Source organism: Remersonia thermophila, chromosome 4, assembly GCF_042764415.1.
Source record: "Remersonia thermophila strain ATCC 22073 chromosome 4, whole genome shotgun sequence".
Taxonomy (NCBI): domain Eukaryota; kingdom Fungi; phylum Ascomycota; class Sordariomycetes; order Sordariales; family Chaetomiaceae; genus Remersonia; species Remersonia thermophila.
The window spans coordinates 338,236-364,595 of record NC_092220.1 but is presented as its reverse complement, the minus strand read 5'-3'; the positions used below and the strand labels follow the sequence as shown (position 1 = coordinate 364,595).

Sequence of the window (26,360 nt, the reverse complement as noted above, 5' to 3'; positions counted from 1 at the left end):
AGCGGATGCGCCGACCTAACGGAGTAAGCTGGGCCGCGGAGATGTATCTCTGGAAATGCACACGGAAGAGAGAGAGAGAGCAAGCCTGGTAGGTGTTGACCGGAAGGCCGGGACGACGCCAACGCCAACGCCAACTTTATCGCCTCCCCCCCCCCCCCCCCCCCCCGGGGCGCCAACCACCAACCGCAAACGGTCAAGCCCCGCTGCCAAGCCCGCAGATCCGGGCACCTATGGTTGGTACGGTTGGTACTGCGTAGTTTTATAGTGGTAGGTATAAATGCTCTATAGGCAACCCGAACCCTGGACCTTGCATCCCTGACCCTGATCCATGGATGAGAACCCACCCACCGACCAACCCCTTGGCACGTCGACGGGTCTCGTGTCGCTTTGTTGCCGGGGGGCCGTGGGCTCGATGACGTCGGTGGACGGCTGCTGCACTTTGCACGAATCTGTATGGGACCTGGGTATGGGTATCGGACGAGCGTACATACAAGACGGGAAGCCCATAATAACTACCTTATATCATGATCCATGAGCTCCGGATGCCCATAGAGGGACCATTCACCATGACCATCTCCCAGCCCGCCAAGTTGCCCGCTTGGCAGAGCCACGATGAAACAAAACAAACGCTGCAAATCCAGCCACTCGATGCCCATGGGGACGAACGAACCGAATGAATTACCTGCCTAGTCAACCCCGGCTGCTACAAGACCTGCCTGCCTCCTTTCCTTGGGTTGGCCCGAGTTCGCGCTGCCGCTGTCATCCATCTCGGGCCAGGTCGAAGCACTCGTCCCATCTCCCATTCTCCCTCGCAAACGCCAGGCTCTCGACGAACCGGCTCAGCGTGCACAAGCCCCTTGCGTCCGCGCCGCACCGAGGCAGCGGCATCACCCGGTCGTTGACCAGCACGCGCACCAGCTCCTCCTCCTCCTCTTTTTCTTCTTCTTCTTCATCGTCTCCTTCTTGTTTCTCCTTGCTGCTCGGGCCCTCGCAGCGCATCTTTTCGACGTACACCCTCGCCGCGAACGGCACCGACCTGGCCGTCGAGAACCTGGCTTCGTTGGCCTCGTCTTCCTCCTCGTCGATCGACGTCCCGTGGCTGGGCGGCGGCGGCGCCGCCTCCTCCTCCCACAGCCCCAGCGCGCTCAGCATGCTCACCATGTCGTTGTCGTGGCTGAAATCCGCGTACAGCCGGCGGCCCAGGGGGAACGTCGCCGGGTCGCCGTCGAGCGTGGCGTTGGTGCTCGTCCCGTCCCTGACCGGCTGCCCCGTCAGCCTCGCGATCAGCTCGTTGACGAACCCGACCCCCTGCGTCGGCCCCAGCGGGTTGCCCGGCCCGAAGCCGAACCACTTGCCGACGTCCTGGTAGCGGTCGTAGAGCCGCCACTCGGCCGGGGTGAAGAGGCCGCAAAAGGGCGAGAGGACGCCCGGGGGCGTTGCCGCGCCGGCCGTTTCGAACGGGCAGAGGTCCATGAGCCCGACCGCGTCGGCCGCGCTGAGGTTGGCGCCGGGCAGCAGGCGCTCGCTCAGCCGCGCCGCGATGGGGGCCGCGAACCGGGCCAGGTACGCCGCCTGCCGGCGGGCGCCGAGCCCCGCGTACGGGCCCTCCTCGAACGCCGTGCACAGCCCGTGGTGGAGCGTGTTGTTGGTCGTCGCGTCCTCGGGGATCACCACCATGTCGTTCGGCGGCTGGGGCGCCGGCGCCGGCGGCCGCGGGCCCGTCGCCGCGCGATCCGCGGCCCTCGCCCCGTGGAACCCCTGCGTAAAGTGCCGCGCCGACGCCACCACGCGCTCGATGCCCCCGGCCCGGACGAAGGGCGCCTCGTCGCGCGCGAGGTGCCGGTAGCGGCGGTAGAACTTGGCGCCCGAGTAGGCCATCTGCCGCTCGCCCATGGGCGTCAGCCCGTTGGCCCCCAGCTCGTAGCGGTACGTGCGCAGGAACCGCGCCGGCGCCGCGTACGACGTGGCGTCGCGCTGGATGCGCGCCACCAGGTCGGCGTAGTAGGCGGCGCGGCCCGTCGTCGGCGCGCGCGCCCCGTGGCGCGACAGGACCTGCGCAAAGGTCACGGTGCAGCCCGGCGGCGTCGACGGGTCGATGGCGGACGGCACCGAAAAGTAGGGCGAGTACTGGCCCCACGAGTGCGACACATCGGACGCGCACCAGAAGCCGTGCTCGAGGGTGTCGTCGCACGACGGACGCTGACGCCTGCAAGGGGGAGCGTTAGCTTTTTTTTTTTTTTCCGTTGGTTCACATGAGAGCGCTGGGTATGCCTTGGGAGGGACAGAAGAAAAAAAAAAAAAAAAAAAAAACAAAACGCACAGGAAGCCGACGCCCACGACGGCCATCATGGCCAACGACAGCGCGGCGATCGTGGTTCGACGGCGGCGTCGGAGCCGCTCCGGGTGAGAAGGGCCGTAGACATCGTCGTCCGCCGGGTCGGCGGGCAGCGGCGTGTACTCCCCGCGGCCCCGAGCCCAGTTTCGAATGGAATCCATCGTGGAACGCGGCGCGGACCCGTCGCGAGCGTCGAGAGTCCAGATCACCTTGTTGGTTTGCTCGTCACGTCCAACGCAGTCTAGCAGCGCGATCTCCGTCCCTGACAAGGTCGTCGACGTCGATGCCCTGCATCGCGACCTGGCTGTGCCTGGGAAGGAGGATGGGGAAGAAGTAGAAGGGAACGGCGCCGTTGGGCTCAAGTGCACGGTGGGAGCGCCCATGGGCGGCGGGGGGCCCCGAGCCGGGGGCGGGGGGGGCGGGGGAGGAGGGGGGGCCGGGGGGGGGCGTGTTGTTCACACGACCCTCGTACCTATGGTGGCCCTACCCCGTCCGTCCGGCCGCCTGCGCTGCAGAAAACTGTCACCGGGGGGCAGCCTTGTCGGGCGGTGACGGCCGCCCCCCCGCTGAAACGTGGCCGTGCTCTGAAACGTGGAACGTCCCGACGGCCTCGTTGGTGCCCCGGTCGGCCCCACTGCGGGCCCCCTGCACGGCCGGGCGCAGCGGATGTTCGTCCGGACGTTGCATCGCGCGGCCCACCCGCCGGCAAGGGAAAGCTTTCCAGAAGGCTGGGACCACAAGGTCGGCGGCCTGGCACACGGGGATTGGGGTGAGGCCGCGAGCCTAGTGATTTGGCGTTTCCGTGATGGGCGTTGACCCTTTCCATCCGCATGGGTTGACCGCATCGCGCCCCTCGAGCGGCCCGACCGTCGGCGGCTACGTCATTTCGGTAATGCGGCCTGTCCAAAGAAGGGAACCGACATGATGATACACCATGCGTCCTGGCGGTTAGAAATGAACCACGACCTTGACAAGGAACGAAGGCGACGAGTACATGCGCAGGAATTGACCAAAAAAAAAGCAACAAAAATAACAGTGCAAGGTTAGCGCCGGCTCTGCGGCTGTTCTACGGTGTGCTTACAGCAGGTATCTCAATCCCATGGTATCATGAAGCCCTTGTGTCCAGCGCCCTCCGGTTCCCAGACCAGCTGCCAAGCATCCAGCTCAACAGACCCATACTAGATAGAGTATGCAGCATATTCTCCTCATCCCTCCAAGGGGAAAGGAAGAAAAGAGACACAGAAAAAAGAGGAAGAGAATGCACCTCAAGCAAACAAGTCCACACACACACACACACACACACACACACACACACAGCCCGTCCCCTACTTAGATAGCCACTCCTACGCTGAGCGGCCTATGGTCTATCGGCTCGGTCACCGCCGCGCGCACCATGACCGGCCCCGCCGCCATGTCTTCCTCCAGCCCCGCCTTGTCAACCTCGATCACGGGCGTCGTGTCCCTCGAGCCCTGCTTGGGCGTCTGCTCGGGCGACCAGGCCGTCGTGGTCGGCACCGTCTTGGACTCGAGATCGTCGTCGTCGTCGTCGTCGTCATCCGTCTCGCGCGTCTCCCACGTGTACACCGACGACGACGTTTCCATGCTCGTGCGCGGTAGGCCCTCGGGAGGGGCCAGGCACTGGTAGAAGCCGTCCGCCTCCCGGACGGGGCGCGGCGAGGTCGTGACGATGGCGGCCGTTGTGGACAGGTGCGACGACGAGACGGCCTCGTCCGGGTGGAAGAGCCAGCTGGAGACGCGCGAAAAGGACTTCTTTTTGCGCAGCGGCGGCCGGAGCACCAAGGGGAGCGGCGGCGCCAGGGGCAGGTCGAGGTCGGTGGCGGCGGGGGCGGCGACGGGAGAAATGCGCAGCGATTCGTATGCCGTGGGCGAGGCGTAGAGTTCGCAAGGCGAGGCCAACGTCCTCGGCTGGGCCTCCTCCCCGGCGTCGGCGAGCTCCGGCAGCTCCTGGATCGGGTCCGGCTCGGGCGCGCTGCGCGAGCGCGAGGGTGCCGTGCGCGGCCGTTCGGCGCTGAGGCGCTCCGCAAAGGACAGCGCGGCGGCCGGCACCGCGGGGATCGAAGGCATCGGCTCCCACCCTGCTGCCGTGAGCCCAGGGCCGGCGCACGCCCCCCTCGGAAACATACGCATGTCGTAACCCGTCAAGGGCCGACCGAGGTAGATGCTCTGACGCTCGACAACGCGGTCGATCTCGGCCTGCAGCCGCTCCTTTTCCAGGATAGCGCTGGCGATGCGCTCCACGATGCGCTCCGTGCCCGGCGCCGCGCTCGGCGCCGTGTAAGCGCGCGCCCGCGACTTGGGCGGGATCTTGGGCGGGGCGCTCTCCGAGGCGGTCGACCCGTGACGCGAGTGGTTCCTCGGCAGGTGGAACGACATGGCCGAGCGAACGCGCTCGCGGGGCTCGGGCTCGGAGCGGGTTTCGGCGAGGCGGGCGGGCGGCGGCTCCGCGATGGCGCTTTCGAGGTGCGGGAGGATGGCAGAGAGGCGGTTGTGAGGCTGGTAGATGCTCAGCTCGATGGGCCGGAACGAGCGCGGGCGAGACCGAGCCGGGCGTGGGGGGGCCGGCCGCGGCGGAGGCTGGCATTCCGGGAGCTGGAACGACTCCGACCGGACATGGCGAAAGTTGGTCGGCTCCGAGATCTGGAGGCGGCGCACCGAGGTGGAGGACCGGCCGAACCAGGCTTTCGCGGCGCTGTCCCGGCGGCTGGCGGGGCGCCTTCGCTTTGGCGGCGGCCTCTCGTCGACCTCGTCGATCTCGTCGACCTTGTCAACCTCGTGGATCGTCCTCGCCGGACCCTTGGGGACGGGGTCGTGATGGTCCCTCATCGCGGCGTAGCCCCTCGTCACAACAACGTTGCGATTCCCACCCTTCTTGTCGCCTGGCCTCTTGGGCTGCTTCTGGCGAGCGCCGCAGCACGACGCAAAAGAACGAAACCACTGAGAAAACGAGTCCGACATGGTGCCTGACTCCATCGCTGGCGGAGAATCGAAAGTGCCGGATCTCGGTCGGCCGCTAGGGGCGAAGCAAAGTCGGCATAGAAACGAAGGACGTCCTTGGCGGCCAGCACCCGGTAGACGGAGAGAACAAGCACGGGGCAGGGAACAGCGCAGCACGCAGGCGCCGCGCGCCAGAGGGACCGTCCATCTTTTACATACGCAGCAACGCCGTCCAAAGAGCCCGTCACACACCTACCTGGGTCGGCTGAGCAGCGCGCATTGCGTGCTGACACGAGTGGTGTAGGACAGGCCGGGCGCGAGGGCCGCCGGGGGCGGCATCTGATAGGCCGGGCCCGCCCAGGCCAACCAGCCAGTTGGCGCTTGCGAAACCGGTGGGACGGTGCTCTGGCGGGCACCCTTCGACGCCGGCCCCGGCTTGGTTCGACCAGTGACGTGCGCCAACGGTGCCGCACCGCAGGGAAATGTCTCACTTTTCTTTGTCCGCCGTGGCCACGGCATCGCCACGGCGCGACCAGAAAAAAAAGGGGTTCGGTGGGCCTGGGACGGCGTCTTGAAACCGAGCCCTACGGCACAAAGGGCGAGGCTCTGGTTGGCCCGATGCGAGGCCGCACGCGATGCCGTCGTCATGTTTGGATCTCGATGCAGCCCGACGTGTGACAGGCGGATGCAGGAACGGGGAGGCGGGATCGGCCTCTGCCCGACTCGCCAACGGTGCCTTTTTTGCCTCGCCGACTTCGAGAAGGGTCCGAGAGCCCGCCAGGGTCAGACATGGAATCCGATGCTGCAGGTGGAGTGGATCGGCAAACGAGCGTCAGCAGCACGAGGCTGCCCCGGCGCTGGCGTTGGGTCTGACAAGGACCGTTGGGAGCCTCGGCGACCAATCTACTGGTCCAGAGGCCGCGGCATCGAGACGCTCACGGGGGCGGACAGGAATGTACTTGGTCGAGGCACAACGTGAGGCGGACCGACGAAACAAAGCTTGTGAAACATCAGGGTGAAAAAAAAACTATCAACATCGCTAATGACATCAAATCAACAGAGAGTAGAAGAAAATTGTTGACACTGAGATGAATCGTCGCAGAGATACCATAGTAATGAGAAGGTAAACTCGTCGCTGACGGGATAATGCGCGAGATGCTACAATACCGAGTAATTACTGCCATGTTAGGCCCCAATCACAGGTTCAGCCCTGCTGCGTGTGCCACTTTCCGGTTGGCATGAAGGATGCCCATCGCCGGCCGTCACGTGCAGTCCTACCTCGAGGCAGGACGGCCCGGATTAATGCATTGCCGGGGGGCCCGAGCCCCACCTTCCCCAGCTTGGCAGCCGTTTCCCTTCCGTGCCAAGACCCAGGGCACGGGCCCGGCGGCAGGGGTGATCTGAGATACGTGTACGGAAGGAGCTGCGATTGATGAACTTTACGCGAACTTCATCAACCCGCCCACTTTGCAACCTTCAACTTCTTCCTCGCCCTCCCACCTTTCGACCCCTCCCGGCTGCCGCATCCATCCCGGCTCTCGACCGAGTCGACACCCCCCCATCCATCCATCGACAACCATGCAGGCGCCACCACCACCCCAAGGCCCTCACGGCGGCCCTCAAGGCGGCCCTCAAGGCGGCCCTCACGGCGGTCCTCACGGCGGCCCTCAAGGGCCCCATGGGCCTCAAGGACCGCAGGGCCCCATGGGTCCCATGGGTCCCATGCCCGGCCACATGCCCAGTCCCGAACAGATCGCGGCCATGCAGCGGCAGCTGGCCATCGATGCAGAGAAGCACGGCATGACGGTGCCCCAGTTCATCGGTGAGTCGCCCGGGCGCATGCCAGCGACGAGACCCCCCACCTCCCCCGGCTGACCCCTCCCGCCCTAGAACATCTCAAGCGTCAAGCCATGGAGCAGATGCGACAAGCACAACAGCAACAGCAGCAGCAGCAGCAGGCCCAGGGCCACGGCCCGGACGGGCACCAACACCCTCACGGCCATCAGCACCCCCACCCACATCCTCATCCTCACCCGCACCAGCACCCGGGCGGGCCCCAACCCATTGTGCCCGGGCCGCCGAACCCTGTTGCCATCGCTCTCGCCACCTTCCTCCGTAGCCAGAACCTCAAGCCGCGTACATGCATTCTCAACGGCGAGCGCAAGGAGATGTTCAGGGTACGTTCCTCTGCCTTGCCATCCATGACGTTTTGGTCCCTCCCCCCCGCGGCTGACTGACCGGCCCAGGTCAAACGCGCGCTTCGGGCGCTCGAATCGGACGCCTACAAGGCGGCGCGGAAAAAGAACCCGGAGCTTCCCGAGGTCAAGGACCGGGTGACGCTCGAGAACGCCTTCAAGCTGCTCCCGCTGTCGATGCTGGCGCTGCGCGTCGTCAAGATGGACCCGCACGAGGGCCACGACCACGCGCCCAAGAAGCAAGGGAAGCGCGTCAAGGGCCTGTGGACGGTGCGCATCGAGCCCCAGCAGGAGGCCGGCGACGACATGTACTATGTCTGGCTGTGGGAGGGCAGCCAGGTCATGCGCAAGGTCTACTCGGCGCTGGCGCTCCTGGTGATCTTCGCCCTCGTCTGCTACCCGCTCTGGCCCGCCAGCCTGCGCCTAGGCGGCTACTACCTGAGCTGGGGTTTCCTGTGCTTCATGGGTCTGTTCTTCGCCATGGCCATCTTCCGCGTCATCCTCTTCTGCGTCACCTACTTTATCCTTCCGCCCGGCTTCTGGCTGTTCCCGAACCTTTGGGAGGACGTTAGCGTCATCGACAGCTTTAAGCCCGTCTGGGCGTGGCACGAGGTGAGTCCGACAACAGCTCGTGTTTTTTTTTTTTTTTTTTTTTTTTTGTTCTTGCATGGCACTAACGCGCCCCGTAGCCCGCCGGCAGCAAGAAGAAGAAGAAAAAGTCCAAGAAGTCGGCTGGCTCCGCCAACGCCGGCGCCACCTTTTCCGCCACGACTGGACAGCCCGCGCCCGCGACGGCCACCACGACGGCGACGGAAACCAAGGTGTCGGCCGCCCCCCAGCAGCGCAGCTACATGGGCCCGAGGGTGGAGGAGGTGGAGGACGACGAGTGAGAGGTCGGTGCGGTGGAGGAGAGGGGCTTTGGGTCGGGATGATGCTGGGTAGGTTGTACATTACAACGTGCGTCGCCAGGTCGAGCCAGGGCGTCGTGGGTAGCTCTCTTGTTTCTCTGTTCTGTTTCGCATAGTTGGGACTATTGCAATACGCTACTTGGTGTTTTTGGGGGGGTTCGACGGACCTTTTTTTCGACATGATTGTCCTTTTTGCATTCCTGGTCTCTTTTTCTCTTTTTTTTTTTTTTTTTTTTTTTTTTTTTCCGTCGGGCCCTCTCATCTTTTGCTCGTATCTCGGGCACCATCCTCAGCCCACATCAGTTATTACCGAGGGACCTGGACCACAAATGGCTGTTGGGGTTCTCAATCCTTTTTTGCCCCTGGCTCCGGGGATGGCCATCCGGGTTGGGTCGACTTGCTGATTCGACGTCTTCCGGCGCGTTGCTGTCCAGCTGGGTGTATGATTTTTGTTTGGTTCCTGGAGTATTGGTATGTTGTGTGTTTGTACATACATTTTCCTGCCCCAGAAATCCCAGAGGGTGAAGGTGAAGCACACCCCTCACCGAGGTGACTGCCGAGGGATTCGGGCGGAACGTCGGGCCCCGCGACACCGAACAACGTTACCTCCCAGCTTCTCTCAGCCCGCCTCAGCCCGAGCCTGCAGCTGCATTCAACGGACCAAGGCGGCTGACGAGGGTGCGGTAAATTCCGAGTGGCCCGGATAATTCAAAAGACGTCACTGAGGTTACCTCGGGGAGACCACCACGCCACTACCTTGTATAAAGTTAATTGGGCTCTGCGTCAACTGGGCCATGTCAAATCACCGCCTGCTACCATGTCAAAACGGCCAACGCAGATCTCCGGAACGGCACGCACGGCCTTGGGGTCCGGCTGGCGAGGGCCAACCTGACGCGTGGCATCTCCGCCAGGCGAGCGTCCTACCGCTATGAATTCTTTCACGGCGGGATGGTGGTGGGTTGAATGAGGCAACGGTTGAGAGAGACCAAAAACAAAAATAAAACATTGCGTTTCCTGGTCCGCGCCAAAGGAAGTACATGAAGGTGGTGACACGGCATCCAATCGATCTCCAGGGCCCTGGTGCAAGAAAAGACTCCCCGCCGCATCCGCAACGTCCCGTCGTCGACATCATCATCATCTTCTTCTTCCTTCTGCCCAAGCTCCGACTCCTCCCGAGCGCTGCACCATGGCGCGCGCCCTTTAGCACTTCTGCCACTGGACCGAGATGTTGACCGTGACCTTGCCGCTGATGCGATCGACCTGTGGTGAAAAGAAAAAAAAAATGAACTCAGCCATCTGCCCGCCAGGGGACCAAAGAGGGGGAGGGGGAGGGGAGGGGGAAGGGAAACCTACGGCGATGAGGGCGGGGTTCTGGGTCGGGGAGATGTTGCACTGGGTGTTCATGTTCATGATGGCGGTGGTGCCGCCGCAGGGCGACCACGAGACGACATCCGGGTCGGCGTGCAGGGTGAAGGGGCCCTCGCGGGGGCCGGGCAGGGCCAGGGCGTACTGCGACGAGCCGGTGGCGCCCGTGAAGTCGAAGGTGTTGGTGCAGATGCCGCGGGAGCCGGTGGGGATCTGAGCGAAGCCGCTCATGTCGGTGGCCAGGGTGGCGAACCTGAAGGGGCGGCGGGGTTAGCATGCCCTCCTAGGACCAAGGACCAAGCTCGGACGGTACGCCCTCCGTCGCGGGTCGCGGGTCGCGGGTCCCCGGAGGGAGGGGAAGCATGAAACGTACTGGAAGCCCTCATCGAACTCGAGGTTGAGGGTGAGCTTGCAGTTCTTGCGCCAGTCGGCGGCCCGGGTGCCCGGGCCCGTCTCGACGATGTACTCGGAGAAGGTGACCTCGATGAGGGTCTTGGTGGCGTCGATCTGGACGTCGGCGGAGCCGGCCGGGCAGCCCGAGCCGAGCAGGGAGATGCCGCGCACGCGCACCGAAGACGGCACCACCGAGTTGGGCACCTCGAGACCGCGCGGGCTGACCTCGGCGGCGGGCGCCGCAGCAACGAGGGGGACGAGGGAGAGAGCCGAGAGGAGCTTCATTGTGAAGGATGATGGAGAGAGAGGGGTTTTGAAGGGATGAAGATGGTCAGAAGGCGCAGATGAGAGCGGAAGATGCTGGCGATGCTGGCGATGCTGGCGATGCTGGTGATGAGAAGCAAGTCGTCCTGGCCTGGGGAGGGAGGCCGGTTTTATAGACGATGACGGGCATCTCGGAGGGCTTCCTCACCACCGCCCATGTTCCGAGCTCGAGGGCCTTCCCTCCCCGCCGTGGCAACCTCCGCGCCCGCGACATTATCCCAATGCGGCGATGCCAGCCTGCTGAGTTTGGCAGCGCGGGATGGAAACACCGGCCGGCCAGGACCCTGTGAGCGAGTTTCGATGTGAAAGCCAATATCTTTGCGCACTATTTTTATCCTCCCCGAGCGGCCGTACCTGGGCTGTGGTATCTCGCCCGCATGCAAGAGAAGAGTCGTGGAACGTGCGGAAGAGACGTCCTGGCTTCAATATCGAACCGTTGCCATCCAGGCCCCGACCATGCTCGCCGTCGTCCGGGGCAGGGCACGCCTCGGGGTCCTCCGAGGACCTTGCCGGCCGTCGAGCTGCGTGCAGAATACGCGGCCGTTGGGTCTCCACCTTCTCCAGTGGCTCGTGTCGCAGGATACGTTGGTCTGACTGCATAGGTAATTAAGTGCGGGATCCGTTTCCGTGACTGGATAAAGGCAGCGTTGAGCGTTGAGGACCGCACAACAGCCGCAGTGCCCACCCGCCGGGGCTGGCAGGATCGCATTTTAATATGCTCTGCAATTAAGTCGACTGGAGGCTCCTCGCGGCTCCAAATGGAGTCTTGTATATGGTTTCTAAAATCAGCGTCGCTGTGCATCATCCCTCGGGCCAGGTTTCTAAACTTAACAGCAGCTTTGTTTGCGGATTGCAACAACCACCCGTCCCCTTGCTACATAGTTGAGTGAGAAAGGACCCGGTGGAGAGAAAGAGCCTTCAGTTACCCTATGAAAAAAAAACAGCGGTAGAATGAAGATTCACGAATTAGTCCAAGGATACCAGACTCCAGGGGCGATTCAACTCGGGTCCCGAGTCGAACTCTCGGCTCCTTATTTGCCGTCGCCGGTTACAACGGGAGTAAAAGCAATCAACGACGGCGAACCAGAAGCAACAAAAGGTCCCACCCGTACCCTGACGACGATTCCCTGCAAATCCCCCCCCCCCCCCCCCCCCTCTCTCCCCCTCTCAAGTGACGAACTATTCGTTGCCAACACATCGGAACAATAGGGCGGAAGAAAACCAGCCCTTGACAATACCAGCCGCCCTCCCTCCAAAGTATTCGCCCGAGGCATCGCCACCACAAATTGGCAACAAAACTCCGGCTATTTGGCTGACCACCTTGGGCTGGTATACCATGTCGAGAGAGTACGTCTCTGGATTTCCCATCGCCGCATTCCACGGAGCATCGAGCAGCGAGCAAGTAGCGGCGCTGTGACTTCGAGGTCTTGCAGAGACTTTCGTCCGTTCTTTTTCAGCTCCCCGTGGCAAAACCTACCTAGTTTGTTCATGACCATCCAGCTAGGTCAACAACGCCCAGAGAATCGAGCCAAGGGAAAGACGCGTGCTAACGGCTCACTTGCGAAAGTGCGCACGCATGCGCACTTGCGCCGATGCGAGGAGGAAAGTTCCTTGGGGGGGGGGGGGGGGGGGATATTCTTGGGATCAGCATGGTCTGCCGGGAGAAGGGTATGGTCATGCCACGGAGATGCGCCCGAGCAAGGTCTTGCTTGGCGCAACGCATAGTAGAGCTCAGTATCGTGCAAAGTGGAGCGATCGTGAACCCAAAGTATCCTCGGAGGTTCTGTGGAAGCAACCTCGTCCTGGAGCCTCAAGCTGAGGCGGGTTGGATCCATTGGCCCATCGCCGAGTCATTAGAGAAAAGACAGGATGGAGCGTTTGGCACAGAGCACGTCATCCTCAGGAGCTCGTTTGCTCCCCGGCATCTCGTCCGCGGGAGCAGCAAAATTCAACGCTCACTAGGCGGGGTCAACGCAGCCTGTTCCTAGCAATCCTAGATGCGAACACAAGGAACCGCCGCGTGACCTCGGAGAGTGGCTCTCGGTCCTATCAGGGCAGAAATATTCAACGAGAAAGGCAATGATGAACTAGGCCAGAACGAAAAAAACCTCCTATGCTGTATCATCACGCTCGCTTGATGCGATCGCGGTGGTATTTGCCCGAGTTGAACCTCAGCTGGCATGGTAACGTGGCGGGTACGGCCGGCTCTAGACACCCCTCGGACCGCCGCTGCGAGTAGACTTCGGGATCAAATCCGGCGGTATCCGGAAGATGGCTGATGGAATATGGATCACTCGATCGAACTTCCAAGCACTATACGAGCCAATGATGGTGGGAGGAACTACAAGTCATAGATCGCCGTGCTCAGGCACCACGTCTTCACAAACATCTCAAACTGTCGGCGTCACAAATACGGGGGCGCTAGGATGATGAGTGCGGGCCTGCGGGTGAGACGGCTGCTGGAGAGCCCTACAGGGCGTGAAAGCAGCGGAAAGAGCACGCTCGCGTTGACGGGATGTGCCGCGAGCGAGCGAGGGAGCGAGGACCGCTTTGCATTTCTCCAAGCCCGACGGACGCACAACGATCGGCGGTGCATCTACGGTGCAACGGCCCGGCCACTCCCGCCCGACGATGCCCCCCCCCCCCCCCCGTTGGGTCGTGGCACACGGTCGGATTGGCGCATGGCAGCTGGCCTCTCGAGGCGAGGTCGCATAGGTCCGAGTTTCTGATTGTGATTCATGCTGCCAGTCCGCAGCTACCAAAGGGAGGCGCGCAGCCTCGCATGGCACCATGTTACACCGATGTCTTTGACCTGCAGGAGGCACAGCCCAAGCACAGCGCCAGCGAGGCACGTGAGACTTCCTAGTCTTGAAAGGCCCCGATGTTTCTGATGCTCTGCTCTGTGCCCACCTTCAGGGACCATGTGTGGCCATCTATTCGGCAGAGTTTTCCATATTTCTGTGTCCATCGAGCGCGCGAGTTCCCATGTTTGTTCAGCACCCGTTTGTTGCTTTCAATGATAATGGATAATGATATACTACTTGTTGTGTGTTGAGGGGTGTAGCGGGGACTGCCCTGATTATTCATGACTAATACACTTTCTACCGCCAATTCCTTCACATGCGCATGCTTTGAAAGAAATAGCGCGTCTACGTTGCAAGGAGAATCATGATACTTCTGGCGTTTTCACCTTGTTCGCTTTAGGCTTCGAAAATGAGATGGTCTGCAAGTCTTTTTTATTAGCATTCTTCTTTCTTGTGTTCTTGTTGATCAGTAATGACAGCGTGGTTGTCTTGAATCAGATCGAAGCAAATCATGTGCCATAATCATAGTATTAGCGTCTAGGCTAGGCGGCATTTCAACTTCGTGAGACGAGACTTGAGCGAGCTTTCATCATGACGATCTCATAGTTCACATAGACACCAATCTGAAAAACCCCTTCACGTATGATTCATGACCCATTTGATTCTTGTAGAATCCTTACAACCTCCGAGTCACGGGTAGACGCTCCCCAACACGGTCCCGTTGACCTGGTCTCATCGTTCCCTAATGATGCTTCGTTCAATCCGTCTCGGTCGCAGCCGGGGTGCTCGTAGGCGTGGGCTGGCCGGGGAAGCCGGGGAAGCCGGGGAAGTTGGTCGGGAAGCCCGGGGGAAAGCCGGTGGGGAAGGGACCGCCAGGGCCACCGGGGAAACCACCCGGAGGGCCGCCGGCATTGCCGTTGGGAACGCCGCCGTCGGGGCCGAGCAGCACGGCAGGCTGGACCTTGCGCACGTTCTTCGAGTCAACGCCGAAAGCGAGCCAGGCGAACAGACCGTCCTCGAGCGTGTCGCCGAGCAGGGTGTACTCCATGACCGGATCGACGCCGTCGGGGCCGGCTGCCTGGCGCATGATCCAGTCCTGGACGTTGGTGGTCAGGGGCTGGCGGTTGTCGGTGTACGGATCCAGCTTCTCAACCTCGTCGATCAAGGCCTGGTCGAAGAACGCCTGGCCGACGTGGCTGGCATAGGTCTCGTGGCCGAGGGTGTTGTTGGGAAGCAGCGTGGCGTTGGTGTGGACGGCGATGTGGATGTGAGCGGTGCGGCCGGTGTAGTGGCCCGGAAAGATGGACTCGAACTGGGCGACGCCGTCCTCGTTGGTGGGCAGGATGCCGCGCAGCCAGGTCGCGTCCAGGTTGGACCGATCGTTCGAGTTGCCGTTGCCCGGGGCGACCACGCCGCCGTACACGCCGGTGGCGTTGCAGTGCCAGATCTCGACGTAGACGTCGGGGATTGGCTCGCAGGTGTTCACGTCAACCACCTGGTAGTCGAGGAGGAGCGGAACGCCGGCCTGGTCCTCGACAATGTTCTCACGCACAAACTCGCCGGCAACGTCTAGACGGGTTCAGCCTTCTTCATCACGCCAGCCAAGGAGAGCGGATCAAGAACGCTTACAGTACGGGCCCTCGGTCGTCTCCGGGGTCAGCAAGCACGAGTTGTATCCCGCAAACAGAGTGACCGGGTCGGTGTCGCGGGTGTAGCCGAGCTCGGTCTTGTTGTGGTTCGTATTGATGACCTTGTCGAAGTTGCGCTTGGTGAGCCCGCGCTTCTGGCGGGCCTTCTCAATGACGGCATTGCGACGAGCGATGTTGCGGGCCTCGATGCCGCGAGCGCGGAGCTTATCGGTGCAGTGCGAGAGCGACGTGCGCTTGACCGACTGCAGGTACGCGCGGCGTTCGGCCGCCTCCTGAGCCACGTCGTGGCCCGGGTGGGCGGCGGCGAAGCCGGCGAGGAGGGCGAAGCTGGCGAGGGTGTTCTTGAAGAGCATGGCTGCGGTGACGACACAGGCTTCGCCGTGGTGATGCTTGGGGTCTCAGAGGGGCCTAGCTGACGCTTCCAACCGGTTGTCGCCCCTGTTTATGTACACGTCCCTTCTCCGCCCTGCATCATCATGTTCCTACCATCGCCCGTAACCTCCTTCCCCGTTCCACCACAGAGCAGTACAACAAACCTGCCATCGCGTCCCCTCTCCTGCGCCGGCAAACACGCTGCTTCCCTCGGGCAGCATGTTCGGTAGTTGGCCGTCCGGCTCATGAGCATCACAGATGATGCGATTGGCCCGCTGGTCGATGACGCGACGGTAGACAGCTTAGCTTGGCGCAAATTGATTAAGGGGAGATGTTAACCGCGCAACGGCTGCGGGGGAAACGCCACGATAAAGGGACGTCGGGTGGGGCGGGATTACGCACGCTCTCTGCCGTTCTGCGACGCGACTTGGCCCAGCCCATCTCCCTCCCCGGTGTTGCTGCGATACAAGATCCGATGCGAGATCCGCCGACGTGGGCGGAGGCTCCGGGTATAGTTGCCGCGACGCCATGAATGGCGGAAAAACGACAAAGCACGGCCCACGTTGTTGACTTTTACCGCGCACCAAGGCAAATATCTCAAGCGGTTTTTCAAAGCAAGAGGATAGGAAAAATGGAACCCGGGAGCTGCTACATTTTGCCTTTGAGCCGATCGTTCACCATGCCTGGGTGTCTATCTCGTCAATGCTCAGGTCGAGAGCGGCCGCGAAATCCATATTGCCTGGCTGGGAAGTTAGGTCGAGCTGCTGCGTCGCTGCGTCGCTGCGTCATGCCCTGCCTGCTACGACAAACTGCTACCATTGTTCGTCATGGCTGCATCTTCTATCTTCTATACCACCATTTCTCCCAAAGGGCTACAGGCTTGCGAGCTATGTCGCCGAACTGATGAGGAAAAAGCGACCTTCTACGGGAAGGTGGTGTTGGTGATAGCAAGCGAGGGCCGGGGTTGCATGAAACGACCTACCCGATTCAGCCATGCTCCAGCATTCATTCTACAAGTAGGGAACTCGTCGCAAGCCTCTTCTATAGTAAATTCAACCCCACGTGAAGATGTCTTTCAGCAGACTCAACCCCGTTTTCCTAGCGGGCTGTTGTTTGGCTGTTCTTTAGCATGTGGACTCGAAGAACATAGCTGATGTCTACACAAGCAGACATTCATCAACCCTGACCGAAGCGAGCGCGGTAATATTGTGTTTCTACTCCTCCATGAAGCGGCGCGTGGATGTTTGTTTGCAAGAAGTTGTCCGTGGATGTCGTCATGCTTCAAGGCCGGAGAACGTTCGCGTGTTGAAGGCTCAGGTTTTAGCCCCTTCGTACTTCTCTATGCCTTCTTCACAATTGCTCAGCGGTGAGACCGCCTCGGGGGAATTCAGAGAAGCTCTCACCGTTCTTTTCCTCGGGAACATCGGTGACAGACGGTGGTTTGAGGTTGCTGGGAGTAGCCGAGGGACTATCGTTCCTCCCATCCGGTGCACATCTTATGAGCTGGACATTTCTGGTTCTACGCTGAGAAGCCCCGCGCTGAGACGCCAAGCCCTGCCTTGGCCGGGCATGCAGAGCAAAAGTATCACAAACCGGCAGAGTTGCCGGAGGAGACCGCCGAAGCCGGGAGATCCACATGCCGGATTGGGGGGACTCTCAGCACCGTCATTGGTGCTGATCGGCTCCGCCACGGACCCGCGAAGCCGTGGAGATGCCGGTGCTGGTCCCTCCACAGACGAAACGTGTCTGGGCATATGCCATTGCCAGCATTAGTATCAGTATCAGAGGTCACATCGCTTTCATAGCTCCGCCCAACAATCCTACTATGTCCATTCTCGGAGATATCTGTCTCATCGCGCATTATCCACGTTGTCTTTGTTGATGTCTTTCATCTTATACTGGTTCAGGTTTCCCATCTCTCACTTCCTCCGACCATAGCATCGACGTTATTAACATCTACCGGTCAAAGGCAGCAATTACCATGTCTGACTTGGGCGGCTCGGGAAGCTATCCAACGCAACAAGCACTCTGATGACGCCAGAAAAAGTCTCGATCTGGCATACTTGGACTTGCACAACCAAGTCGCTCATTTGAATGGAGCAACAACATGTCATATTAGATAAAATCCGGAGATGTTATTACTATACCATTATCAGCTGTGCTGTTAGGTGTGACAAATCGGCAACTCGAAACTTTATTTTCATTTTCTTAGTGCGTATGAGTTTGGCATCGAGTTACTGGCACTAGGAGGTGACTCCGTCGTTATGGTTGCAAAGTGGCCCATTACAGATTATTATATCACCTCGAACCCTATAAGTGTTGCAGCTTCCTTGCTATAGATGACAACCCGAGTGACAACGCGGACAGTAAAAGCCACCAGACTGATGTCGATGAATATCGATGGTGGTGATGATGCTGTCAAGTAGGGAGGTTACACCCTAGATGGCAAGAATGACGGACGATTTCGTGATAGGGCGATGGCTCCCTATCGCATTTTGTTATGCATGGCGTCGATGCAAAGGGCGCCGGCATTCTGTCCCCATCAAATGCCCTGCTCTAAGAGTCGCGTCTAGATTCAAGGATAAGCATTGCCTTCTTCGGTTGCTAGACATGGCAAAAGGGATTTGGAAGCGCTGGGGTCGATCCGGAGCGTCGAGTAGCAACGCTCTGGCGTCCTCTTGGTGGGTTGATGAGACCATGGCAAAAGAGGAATCCCGAGCATTCTCGTACCCTGACTTGCAACACGGTAGGGATTCAGCAGAGACTAGCACGTTCGGCATATATAAGCCCTGAGTGGCCCAGTGGTCAAGAACATGCATGCAGCCTGCAGGCGGTATGCGAACCACAAGCCACAAACCAAGAGCCCGGCATCTTATCTCGGTGCTCAACGATAAGATCTTGTGAGTTAGGCATCGTCGAACCCACCGCAGGTGGTTGATGTGCTTCTGTCAACCCGATCAGCAGCGCGTTATCTATCTCCTTGTTGCAGCCGTGGCACCCTCGCATGGACATCGGCATTGGACATGGACGTCGGCAGCCGTGTGGTGCTTGCGCTTGCACAGGGATAGCACCATCGTGGTCCAAATGCCGAGATGGGTGTGCCGGTGGGCAATGGCACGTCTATCCATTTCAAAGGCCAACCAAAGAAAAACGCAGCCAGCAGTCGAGATAACATTCTCTCACCGCTCCGAGCGACATCGGCAAGCGACCGGACGAGCCGCTAATGCTGCCGCCCGTGATGCTCCAAGGGAGATGATGTGCGGTTGGGCGACATGATTTTTTTTTTTTTTTTCTAATTTTTGCATGTAACCCAGCTAGGGTAGGCAAGGGTTCTGGCACCAGACCGTCGGTGAGTCGGGGAGACGGGAGATGGTGATATCTTGACGGTGGCCAATCCAGGGATTTCCATGACCAGACAGGAAAAAAAAAAAATTGCAAGTGGAGGGAGCAGATCGGACGCCCAAGAAAGTCTTGAACGTACTACTACTGTAGTACTGCGTAAACAAAGTCCCCACAGCTTGGCACGCTAGCGCCGGCTGCAACCGGAAATCCCTGTTCAAAGCTCTGCGATTCGAGTGGGTGGTTTCGTTCGTCGACGCAAGATCCACATTACCAAACTACTAGATGTCTTTGGGGGTCTTGTGTTTTTTCGTACGGAACTCAGGTGGAACAAGTGAAGCCTTCGAAGCCACCCTCGCAGCGACACACGGGGGATCCTGGACCAGCAACGAACGACGAACTTCTTCACGTGATGCTCGTCGAACCACCAGTCAAGGATGACCGGGTTGATCATTGCGCTCCACCCAGTGTCCGTACAGTGGCGGGGCAGCCGGTCCGGGTGCCGGATGCAGCTGCGACGCAACTCAACATGCGCTCCTTCGGGCGAACCGGGGGGTTGGTGAGCTACTGTGTATGTAGGGCAAAGGGCTCCGTTGGCACCGCGTCCGGCCATCCCATCACGGGCAGATGGCAAACTCGCAGGCCCATCCGACATCAGCTCGACGGCCAAGACGGGACAGAGTCGACGCCGGAGCAGGGCTGCAGCGCGGAGGGGTGTTTCGCACCTCGGACCACACACGGTGCTGGGATTGTCTTACAGAACCCTGTCGAAAATCGACAAGTCTTGGTCATGACGCCGTCCGGTCCGGATTCCAGAAGCATAACGCAGCTCGGGTCGCATCAAGCGATCTCCGGCCCCAGCGCCAGATTTTGTGCAGGCGTCCCCCTCCTACCTATTCAATGTCTGATATCTTTCTACTCGCCTCCCTCGGCCATGGCCGCGGACTTTTCTCGCCACATCTGCAACTTGAGGGGCCGCGGGAGCTCGATTCCAAACATAGCATAGACGCTGCGAAGCAATGCCTCTCACCAGCCGCTCGCGTCCTCGCGACCCGGATGCGTTCCCCACGCTCCAGCTCTTCGTCCTAGGTAGGTTCCGAGGTTGCTGGTTTCTTCCTCTCTGCTTCGGCATGGCTGACTCTTGCAGCCGTCGTCCGCCTCGCCGAGCCCATCGCTCTCACCTCCATCTTCCCCTACGCCTGGGCCCTGATCAAGCACTTCAATATCGGCAACCAAGATGATGCGTCATTCTACGCCGGCCTTCTCATCTCGGCCTTCTCTCTCGCCGAGGCCCTGATGGGCATGTACTGGGGCTCCGTGTCCGATCGGGTGGGCCGCAAGCCCGTGTTGCTGCTTGGCTGCGTCGGCACCATGTTCAGCATGATCATGGTTGGCGTTGCCGGCAACATCTGGGTGGCCCTGGTCGGCCGTGCCCTAGGCGGCCTGCTGAACGGCAACATCGGCGTCATTCAGACAATGGTGGGCGAGCTGGTCACCAGCCCCGAGCACGAACGTATGCCTTCCCTCTGGGTTCCCTTGCCTTGCAATGTTTTGCGTGCTGACCGTCACAAGCCCGAGCCTTCTCCATCATGCCGTTCGTATGGAGCATAGGAACCATTCTCGGTCCCATGATCGGCGGCTTGTTTGCCGATCCCCACGAAAACTACCCCGACCTTTTCCCCCAGGGCTCTCTCTTCGCTCGTTTCCCGTACCTGCTGCCGAACCTGCTCTGCGCCGCTCTGCTCTTCTTCAGCATCGTCCTCGGATACTTCCTCCTGGAAGAGACCCACCCAGATAGGCAGCCGCGCGTGCTGCTCCCCGACGACACCTTCGTCTCAGAGAACACGCCGCTGCTCGAGACTTCCGACGCCATCAAGCGTCCCGCCGTCGACATGCGCGACGACAACTACGGTTCTGTGCGCCCACACGGCGCCGGCTCGCCGTCCCGGGCCCGCACCGAAAAGCAGCCCCCCGCCAGCATCTTCTGCGAGCGCATCATGGCCATCATCATCTCCCTCTGCATCTACACGTACCACTCCATGACGTTTGACCACCTGCTGCCCATCTATTTCGAGGACGAGCGCATCCCCGGATCCGTGGCACCGATCATGGCCTCGTCTGCGCACAGCATCTTCTACTCGCCCGGCGGCCTCGGCCTCTCCCTGCAGGCCGTTGGCGTGATCATGGCCGTGCAGGGCGCCATCGCGCTCTTCATGCAGGCCGTCGCGTTCCCGCTGCTGGCCGAGCGCGTCGGCGTTTACCGCCTGTTCCTGGGCGTTGCGGCCACCCACCCCATCGTTTACCTCCTCATGCCGGCGCTTCCTCACGTGTCCGAGTCGCTGCTGTACCCGGCCATCTACGCCTGCCTGGCCGTGCGCAACTTCTACTGCATCTTGCTCTACCCGCTGCTGCTGATCCTCATCAAGGACGCCACGCCGTCCCCGACGGTCCTGGGTAAGGTCAACGGTTTGGCGGCGAGCGCGGGTGCCGCCTGCCGCATGGTTGCGCCCCCGGTGGCGGGGTACCTATATGCGGTTGGCAAGAAGTACGACTGCACGGCTCTGGCTTGGTATAGCAGCGCCCTGGTGGCGGTGGTTGGGACGGTGCAATGCTTTTCGGTCAAGCGGCCGAGGGACACGAACATTCAACGGGAGGAGGAGTAATGCGTTGGAAACATATCCTCTTGGTGGCTTACGAGACATGACATCGCAAACAACACACTTGGAATACCTTGGACGGATTCGGGCGCACGGCGTTGTGTTTGAACAATCATGGGACAGATTGGAAAGGCTGGTAGCATTGGATGAGAACCAGGTGAGGACAAAATAGACATTATGATAGAACGTATCAGAACATGAGCATCAATTGTACAAGCAAGCGGAGTCTTTGGTCAGGTAACAGATGAGATCGTGGCATTCAGCAGTCGTTGGGTTCTTCTTCTCATATCCCAGCCGGTCTCTTCATTCGTGTACTAGAGTAGTCCTCGACAGGATTTGCGCGGAGCGCAGAAAACGGCTTCTCGACGAGGTAAACGGGTCAGCCTCCGTTCAGCAGCGTCACGCCAACAGCAATAGGTAGCGCCTACCAAAACGCTCAGGCTTTCCCTGGGTTGCACCCCCTTGTGCACAAAGCAGGTAATGTCAAAAGTTTGAGCAACTTGACAGTCCTTGCAGGCTTTGTCTCTGCTGCTCCATCGCATCAAGACAGCATCAATGGCTGCTGAATGTCCCAATCATCGTGGATAACGAACGCGCGCCGAGCAAAAGGGTCTTGTGTAGACGCTCGGTGTCACGGATGGGATCGCCCGAGTCTTCGAATGTCTCCCGGTGGAAGCCCTCAATGCGTAACTCGCCTCTGGCGATGGCTTGGGAAAACCCAGGTGTCCATCCTCTATTATTATGCCGGTTTGCCAACCATCCATCGTCGAGTGAGACAACGTTCCGAGAGATTGACGACATTGTTGGGTCAAGGTCTGGCTCGCAGACCCACATGCCTGTTCCGGACCACGTCGACACGCTCATTGGTCCAGAAGGTTGTTTCGCCTCCCCCAGGGCACGCGGAACCCCGCAAGCTCAAACCCTGGGAAGCGATGAAACGACGGCGACGCGGTCTGTGTCGTTGTATAGGGGATGCCTACATGTTCGGGCCAGGGTTGCCAGGTTTTCAAACCATGGGCTTGAACGGCTTTTGTTTGGGTGTTCTTTTGGTCTGTCACAAGGACTTTGGTTGGTTTCTTGTTTTGGTTACCTCAGTACTATCAATAGGTAATTTTACGATGGATAGGTACTGCTGATTACGCCGGGGCTTCCACCGCCAAACCTGGCGTGTGCGTGGCTTACCCAGACCGATGTCAGCGTTGTGTCTGTAGGGTGGGAAAGTACGTAGCTCCCGACCGGAAGAGCATGTACGCCATGCTCCATGGCAAATGGCGCCAATCTGAGCGGACCGTGGACTGGTTAAGCGTCAGCACATGCTCTCAAAACAGGGGTAAAACTAACAGTAGCGAAAGCAGGTACAGGACGAGTGCTTTCTCGAGTGAGCGTCGGCTAAGGTTGAGTAGAGAGAGGGGTGAGCTAAGAGGCTCTGAAGATGGTGAAACCCCATCGGAAAGGATGTAGATTCTCTGGAATACAAGCTAGATCCAGTAAGAGATGATAGAATTATACTAAATGTTGTGAGTAGTGTTTTGAGGAAGCGGTTCAACTGAACCGCAATTACGAAGCAAACCTTACTTTTCAGGCTAACTACCTGTATTACCACAGCCCTTACACGCCATTGTACATGCTTCACTGAGGGGGGGGGGGGGGGGGGGGTCTTGAGCCTGGAGAGGACCACTTAGTTATGTCCATCTTCTACAACCTTGTCTCGAAATGGCAATTCCTATCCTTTCTAGGAGCTCTCCATCCTTTCTTTGTATCCATATTCCTTCGTTCAACGTCCCGCCATTTTTAGACACTCGTGTTGCGTAGATGTATTTGCGAATCCCCAGGCTGTTGGGCAGGTCCATCGAGCTGTTGACCAAAGAAACGGCCGCACTTCTGGCCAGGCGTGAAAAGCAAGCCAGGAGGGAGAATCATGTTCGGCTGAAACAAGCCATCCAAAAGGCCAAGGTCAAGGTCACGGACACCAAAATGCTCGAAATGGTTCACCAACGACATCTTGAGAGAGTTCGCGACGAGATTCGGCAGCTGGTAAAAGAAATCAAGAATCTGTACGGCAAGGCGGGGCAGCTTGGGAGCCTCGTGGATGAAGCGGCTGCGAACGAGATGGGTGCCCGTGCAAACGCCGCATGTCTGGAGGAGCGGCTGAAGCAGGTCAAGAAAGACGAGAATCAAGCTTCAGCAGGTTGAGAAAAAGCGAACCGGGGAAAAGGAAGACCTTGGAGAAATCAAGAGCCGGGGAGGGGCCATGTTAGAACCGAGCTGCCGCCGCACCCGGAGACGCTTGGTGGGCAATAGAAGGGAAGCCATCAGGCAAAGATGCAGGAGAGCACAGGGGAATCCTGAGCGAGGACCACGTCCCTCGGAAGGAGAGGCCAAACAAAGATGGGGTCCAGTGGTAAGAAAGGGGCTTGCTTGGAAGGGAGACGAGTGGATATGTGGAATGAAAAAGCCGTTTGTTTTCATTTGCACCCCCCAACCCAGCATGCTGCCATGTCCGCCCGTTTTCAAAAAGTACCTGAATTAACAACACAAATACTGCCAAATCACCCAGCAATCCTCAACTCCTCCAGCTCGTCCTTCACCCTCCGATACATCTCCTGCGCCTCGCGCTCACGCGTGCTTACGAACGCGACCTCGGCGCGGAGCGCGGCCAGCCGGCGCTGGATGGCCTGTTCTTCGCTCCGCTGAAGGACACGGAATCCGGCCAGCGCGTTGCGAGCCTTCTCGAGAGCGACGTGCGCGTCGGCAATCTTGGTGCGCAGCGTCTCGGCGCGGTTCTTGTACCCGCCGAGGTGCAGCGCGAGCTTCTTTTCGAGCTTGTTGCCTTTTTCGGCCGAGGCGAGGAGGGACTCGAGCGTAGACTGGGGTGGCGGTTAGCGTGCGTAGAAAAGGCAGAGAGAGAGACGGGCAAACAAGAAACGCACCTCAAGAGCTGCGTGCATGGCCGGAACTGGGTCGTCTGGACGGCCCAGCCCGAGCAGAACCGGATCCTCCTTGTCCCAGGCAGCATGAACGTCCTCTGCCGATGGCTTTTCCATCTCCATCAGCACCTGTAGACGGGCCTCGGCCAGGGCGTTGTCGTCAATCCGCGGCAGTGGCACGGGCTTGGCGGGCGGCGCCCCCGGCAGCGGGTACTGGGCAGCGTCGTGGGCGATCAGCAGGGCGGCTTCGCGAGCAATGAGAGCCCGGGCCGGATCGGCGACGTCGGCAGCTTGCTTCAGCAATGCCGTATAATCGACGCTCGCGGCCCGCGGGAGATCCCGCTGCATGACCTGAGTGCGACGACTACGCTCGAGGGCCTCCCGGGCCTCGCGGATTTCCCGCTCGCGACGGTCACGCTCGGCAGCGTCTTCCTCGAGCTGCTCGGCGGCCGCAGGCTCCGCCTTCTCCTCGGGCAGCTCAAGCTCCCATTCCGTCTCCTTGGGCTTGGGCAGGGCGGCGAGGCGCTGCTTGAGCTGGTGGCGGAGCGACATTTCACGCATGCGCGCATCGGCCGGGGTTCCGCCGACCATGTCGAAGTCGGCGTCGGGGTCGTTGAGAGAAAAGGTGTCACGAGGGGTGCGCAACGGGGTCTGGCCGACGCGGAGGGGCGTCGCGGCCGGTCCGTTGGCTGCCCGGAGCGGCGTGGCAAGCGGGTTGGGTGTCGCAATGACCTCTTTCCTCGGAGCTGCCGACTCAAACCCGGTGGACCCTGGACCTTGGTGAAGCGGCGTGTTCTCGCCGCCCAGCAGCGATGACTGCGTCTCGGTGAGGGCGCGGATGTTGCGGATCTCGTTGGCGATGCGGTCCTCTTGCGGGGGAGCGCGTGGGGTGCGGATCGGGCCTCCTGTTGTGAGAGCCGAGTAGTTGCCAACGAGGCCTCGGGTAGCGTCGTTGTCGGCCTCGCGGGCTTCCTTGCTGACGCGGTTGGCAATCTCGCCCATCTTGACGATCTCCTCGAGCTCGCCCTCGCTGACCTGGGGGGCGGGCAGCACCAGGGGCTTGCGCTTCTGGCTCTGCTCGGCCTCGCGCAGCTTCTGCATCTGGCCCGCCTTGAGGGCGGCCTTCAGCGAGGCCGACGCGCCATCCTTGTCGTTCTTGCGGCGCTTGCGATCGGCCTCGTCGTCCTCGTCGCCCTTGCGCTTGTTCCCGACCTGCTGCTTCTTCGGATCGAAGTGCTCGCGCTGGTACTCGTTGCGGCGGATTTCGTCGGTCGTGTCGTAGAATCCGGGCACGGGTTTCTTCTCGAAGGGGATGTCGGCGTTGTAGTCCATCTGGCCCTTCTTGCGGGTGGTGATCTTGATGTTGATGCCGGCCGTCTTGAGCTCGCGGCGTTTTTGCAGAGCAGCGAGACGACGCGACTCCTCCTGCTGGCGCTCGCGGGCCTTCCGCTTGGCCTTCTTGCCCTGCGTGTTGGCGAGACGGGCGCGGGCCTCGCTGAGCATTTCCTTCTCGTCCTCGTCGAGGTCGATGGTATCGGGGCGGGCGGGCTTGGTCTCGGGGTCGGGATCGAGCTCGCCGGGTCGCAAGCGGCGCACGTCGTCGGCGGTCGGGGCTCGCGTCTCGCCGCCGTCGGGGCCGGTGAGGCCGAGGGCGGAGGCTTCACGTTGCTCTGCCTCATCGAGAAGTCGTTGATAGCGCTCGAGACACTGGTTCGCGGTGCGGCCGACGATCGGGGCGATGGTCCGCCATTGCGTGGGCATCAGCTTGGCCAGGTGCAGCAGCTTCTCGTCCTCCTCCTTGCTCCATTCGATCTTCTTGATGCTGGGGTCGAGCCACTCGTTCCATCGCGCTTTGCACTGCTTCGGGGTTTTGCGGGCCAGGAGCGACGACACGCGCGCCCACTGGTTGAGCCCGTACTTGCTGACGGACGCCTTGAGGATTTCATCCTCGATGTTGGTCCACACGCCTCCCTTGACGACGGGCATGATGATGGATTTTCCCGAGGTCGGTGATGAAGTTGTTTGGGATGACGGATCGAGGTTGGAGCCGCAGGTTTCGCGACAGCCAAAAAGGTCGAAGCCAGCGGCCGGCACAAAGTGGGTCCGACCCACCGACCAGGGGAAAGCTGTTACGCGA

General features: G+C 60.5%; 7 protein-coding genes across 7 annotated transcripts; 2 read left to right on the top strand and 5 right to left on the bottom strand.

The window, feature by feature from the left end:
• Positions 1–759: 759 nt before the first annotated feature.
• Positions 760–2,496, bottom strand: VTJ83DRAFT_4220 (uncharacterized protein; the record flags this gene model as incomplete). Its single annotated transcript, XM_071010686.1, has 2 exons — positions 760–2,206; positions 2,321–2,496. 2 exons carry the CDS (start codon positions 2,494–2,496, stop codon positions 760–762), a joined length of 1,623 nt encoding a protein of 540 aa, XP_070865670.1.
• A 1,168-nt stretch (positions 2,497–3,664) lies between these two features.
• VTJ83DRAFT_4219 (uncharacterized protein) lies at positions 3,665–5,326 on the bottom strand (the record flags this gene model as incomplete). Its single annotated transcript, XM_071010684.1, has 1 exon — positions 3,665–5,326. The coding sequence occupies one exon, from the start codon at positions 5,324–5,326 to the stop codon at positions 3,665–3,667; it is 1,662 nt and encodes a 553-aa protein (XP_070865669.1).
• A 1,542-nt stretch (positions 5,327–6,868) lies between these two features.
• On the top strand, positions 6,869–8,375 carry VTJ83DRAFT_4218 (uncharacterized protein; the record flags this gene model as incomplete). The annotated part of the gene is made up of 4 exons (XM_071010683.1): positions 6,869–7,112; positions 7,181–7,467; positions 7,537–8,097; positions 8,175–8,375. 4 exons carry the CDS (start codon positions 6,869–6,871, stop codon positions 8,373–8,375), a joined length of 1,293 nt encoding a protein of 430 aa, XP_070865668.1.
• Positions 8,376–9,593: 1,218 nt separating this feature from the next.
• VTJ83DRAFT_4217 (uncharacterized protein) lies at positions 9,594–10,436 on the bottom strand (the record flags this gene model as incomplete). The annotated part of the gene is made up of 3 exons (XM_071010682.1): positions 9,594–9,653; positions 9,747–10,011; positions 10,132–10,436. The coding sequence occupies 3 exons, from the start codon at positions 10,434–10,436 to the stop codon at positions 9,594–9,596; spliced, it is 630 nt and encodes a 209-aa protein (XP_070865667.1).
• A 3,600-nt stretch (positions 10,437–14,036) lies between these two features.
• VTJ83DRAFT_4216 (uncharacterized protein) lies at positions 14,037–15,281 on the bottom strand (the record flags this gene model as incomplete). The annotated part of the gene is made up of 2 exons (XM_071010681.1): positions 14,037–14,848; positions 14,909–15,281. The coding sequence occupies 2 exons, from the start codon at positions 15,279–15,281 to the stop codon at positions 14,037–14,039; spliced, it is 1,185 nt and encodes a 394-aa protein (XP_070865666.1).
• A 4,377-nt stretch (positions 15,282–19,658) lies between these two features.
• VTJ83DRAFT_4215 (uncharacterized protein) lies at positions 19,659–21,302 on the top strand (the record flags this gene model as incomplete). The annotated part of the gene is made up of 3 exons (XM_071010680.1): positions 19,659–19,728; positions 19,787–20,152; positions 20,212–21,302. The coding sequence occupies 3 exons, from the start codon at positions 19,659–19,661 to the stop codon at positions 21,300–21,302; spliced, it is 1,527 nt and encodes a 508-aa protein (XP_070865665.1).
• Positions 21,303–23,845: 2,543 nt separating this feature from the next.
• Positions 23,846–26,209, bottom strand: VTJ83DRAFT_4214 (uncharacterized protein; the record flags this gene model as incomplete). Its single annotated transcript, XM_071010679.1, has 2 exons — positions 23,846–24,163; positions 24,227–26,209. The coding sequence occupies 2 exons, from the start codon at positions 26,207–26,209 to the stop codon at positions 23,846–23,848; spliced, it is 2,301 nt and encodes a 766-aa protein (XP_070865664.1).
• Between the last annotated feature and the right edge of the window lie 151 nt (positions 26,210–26,360).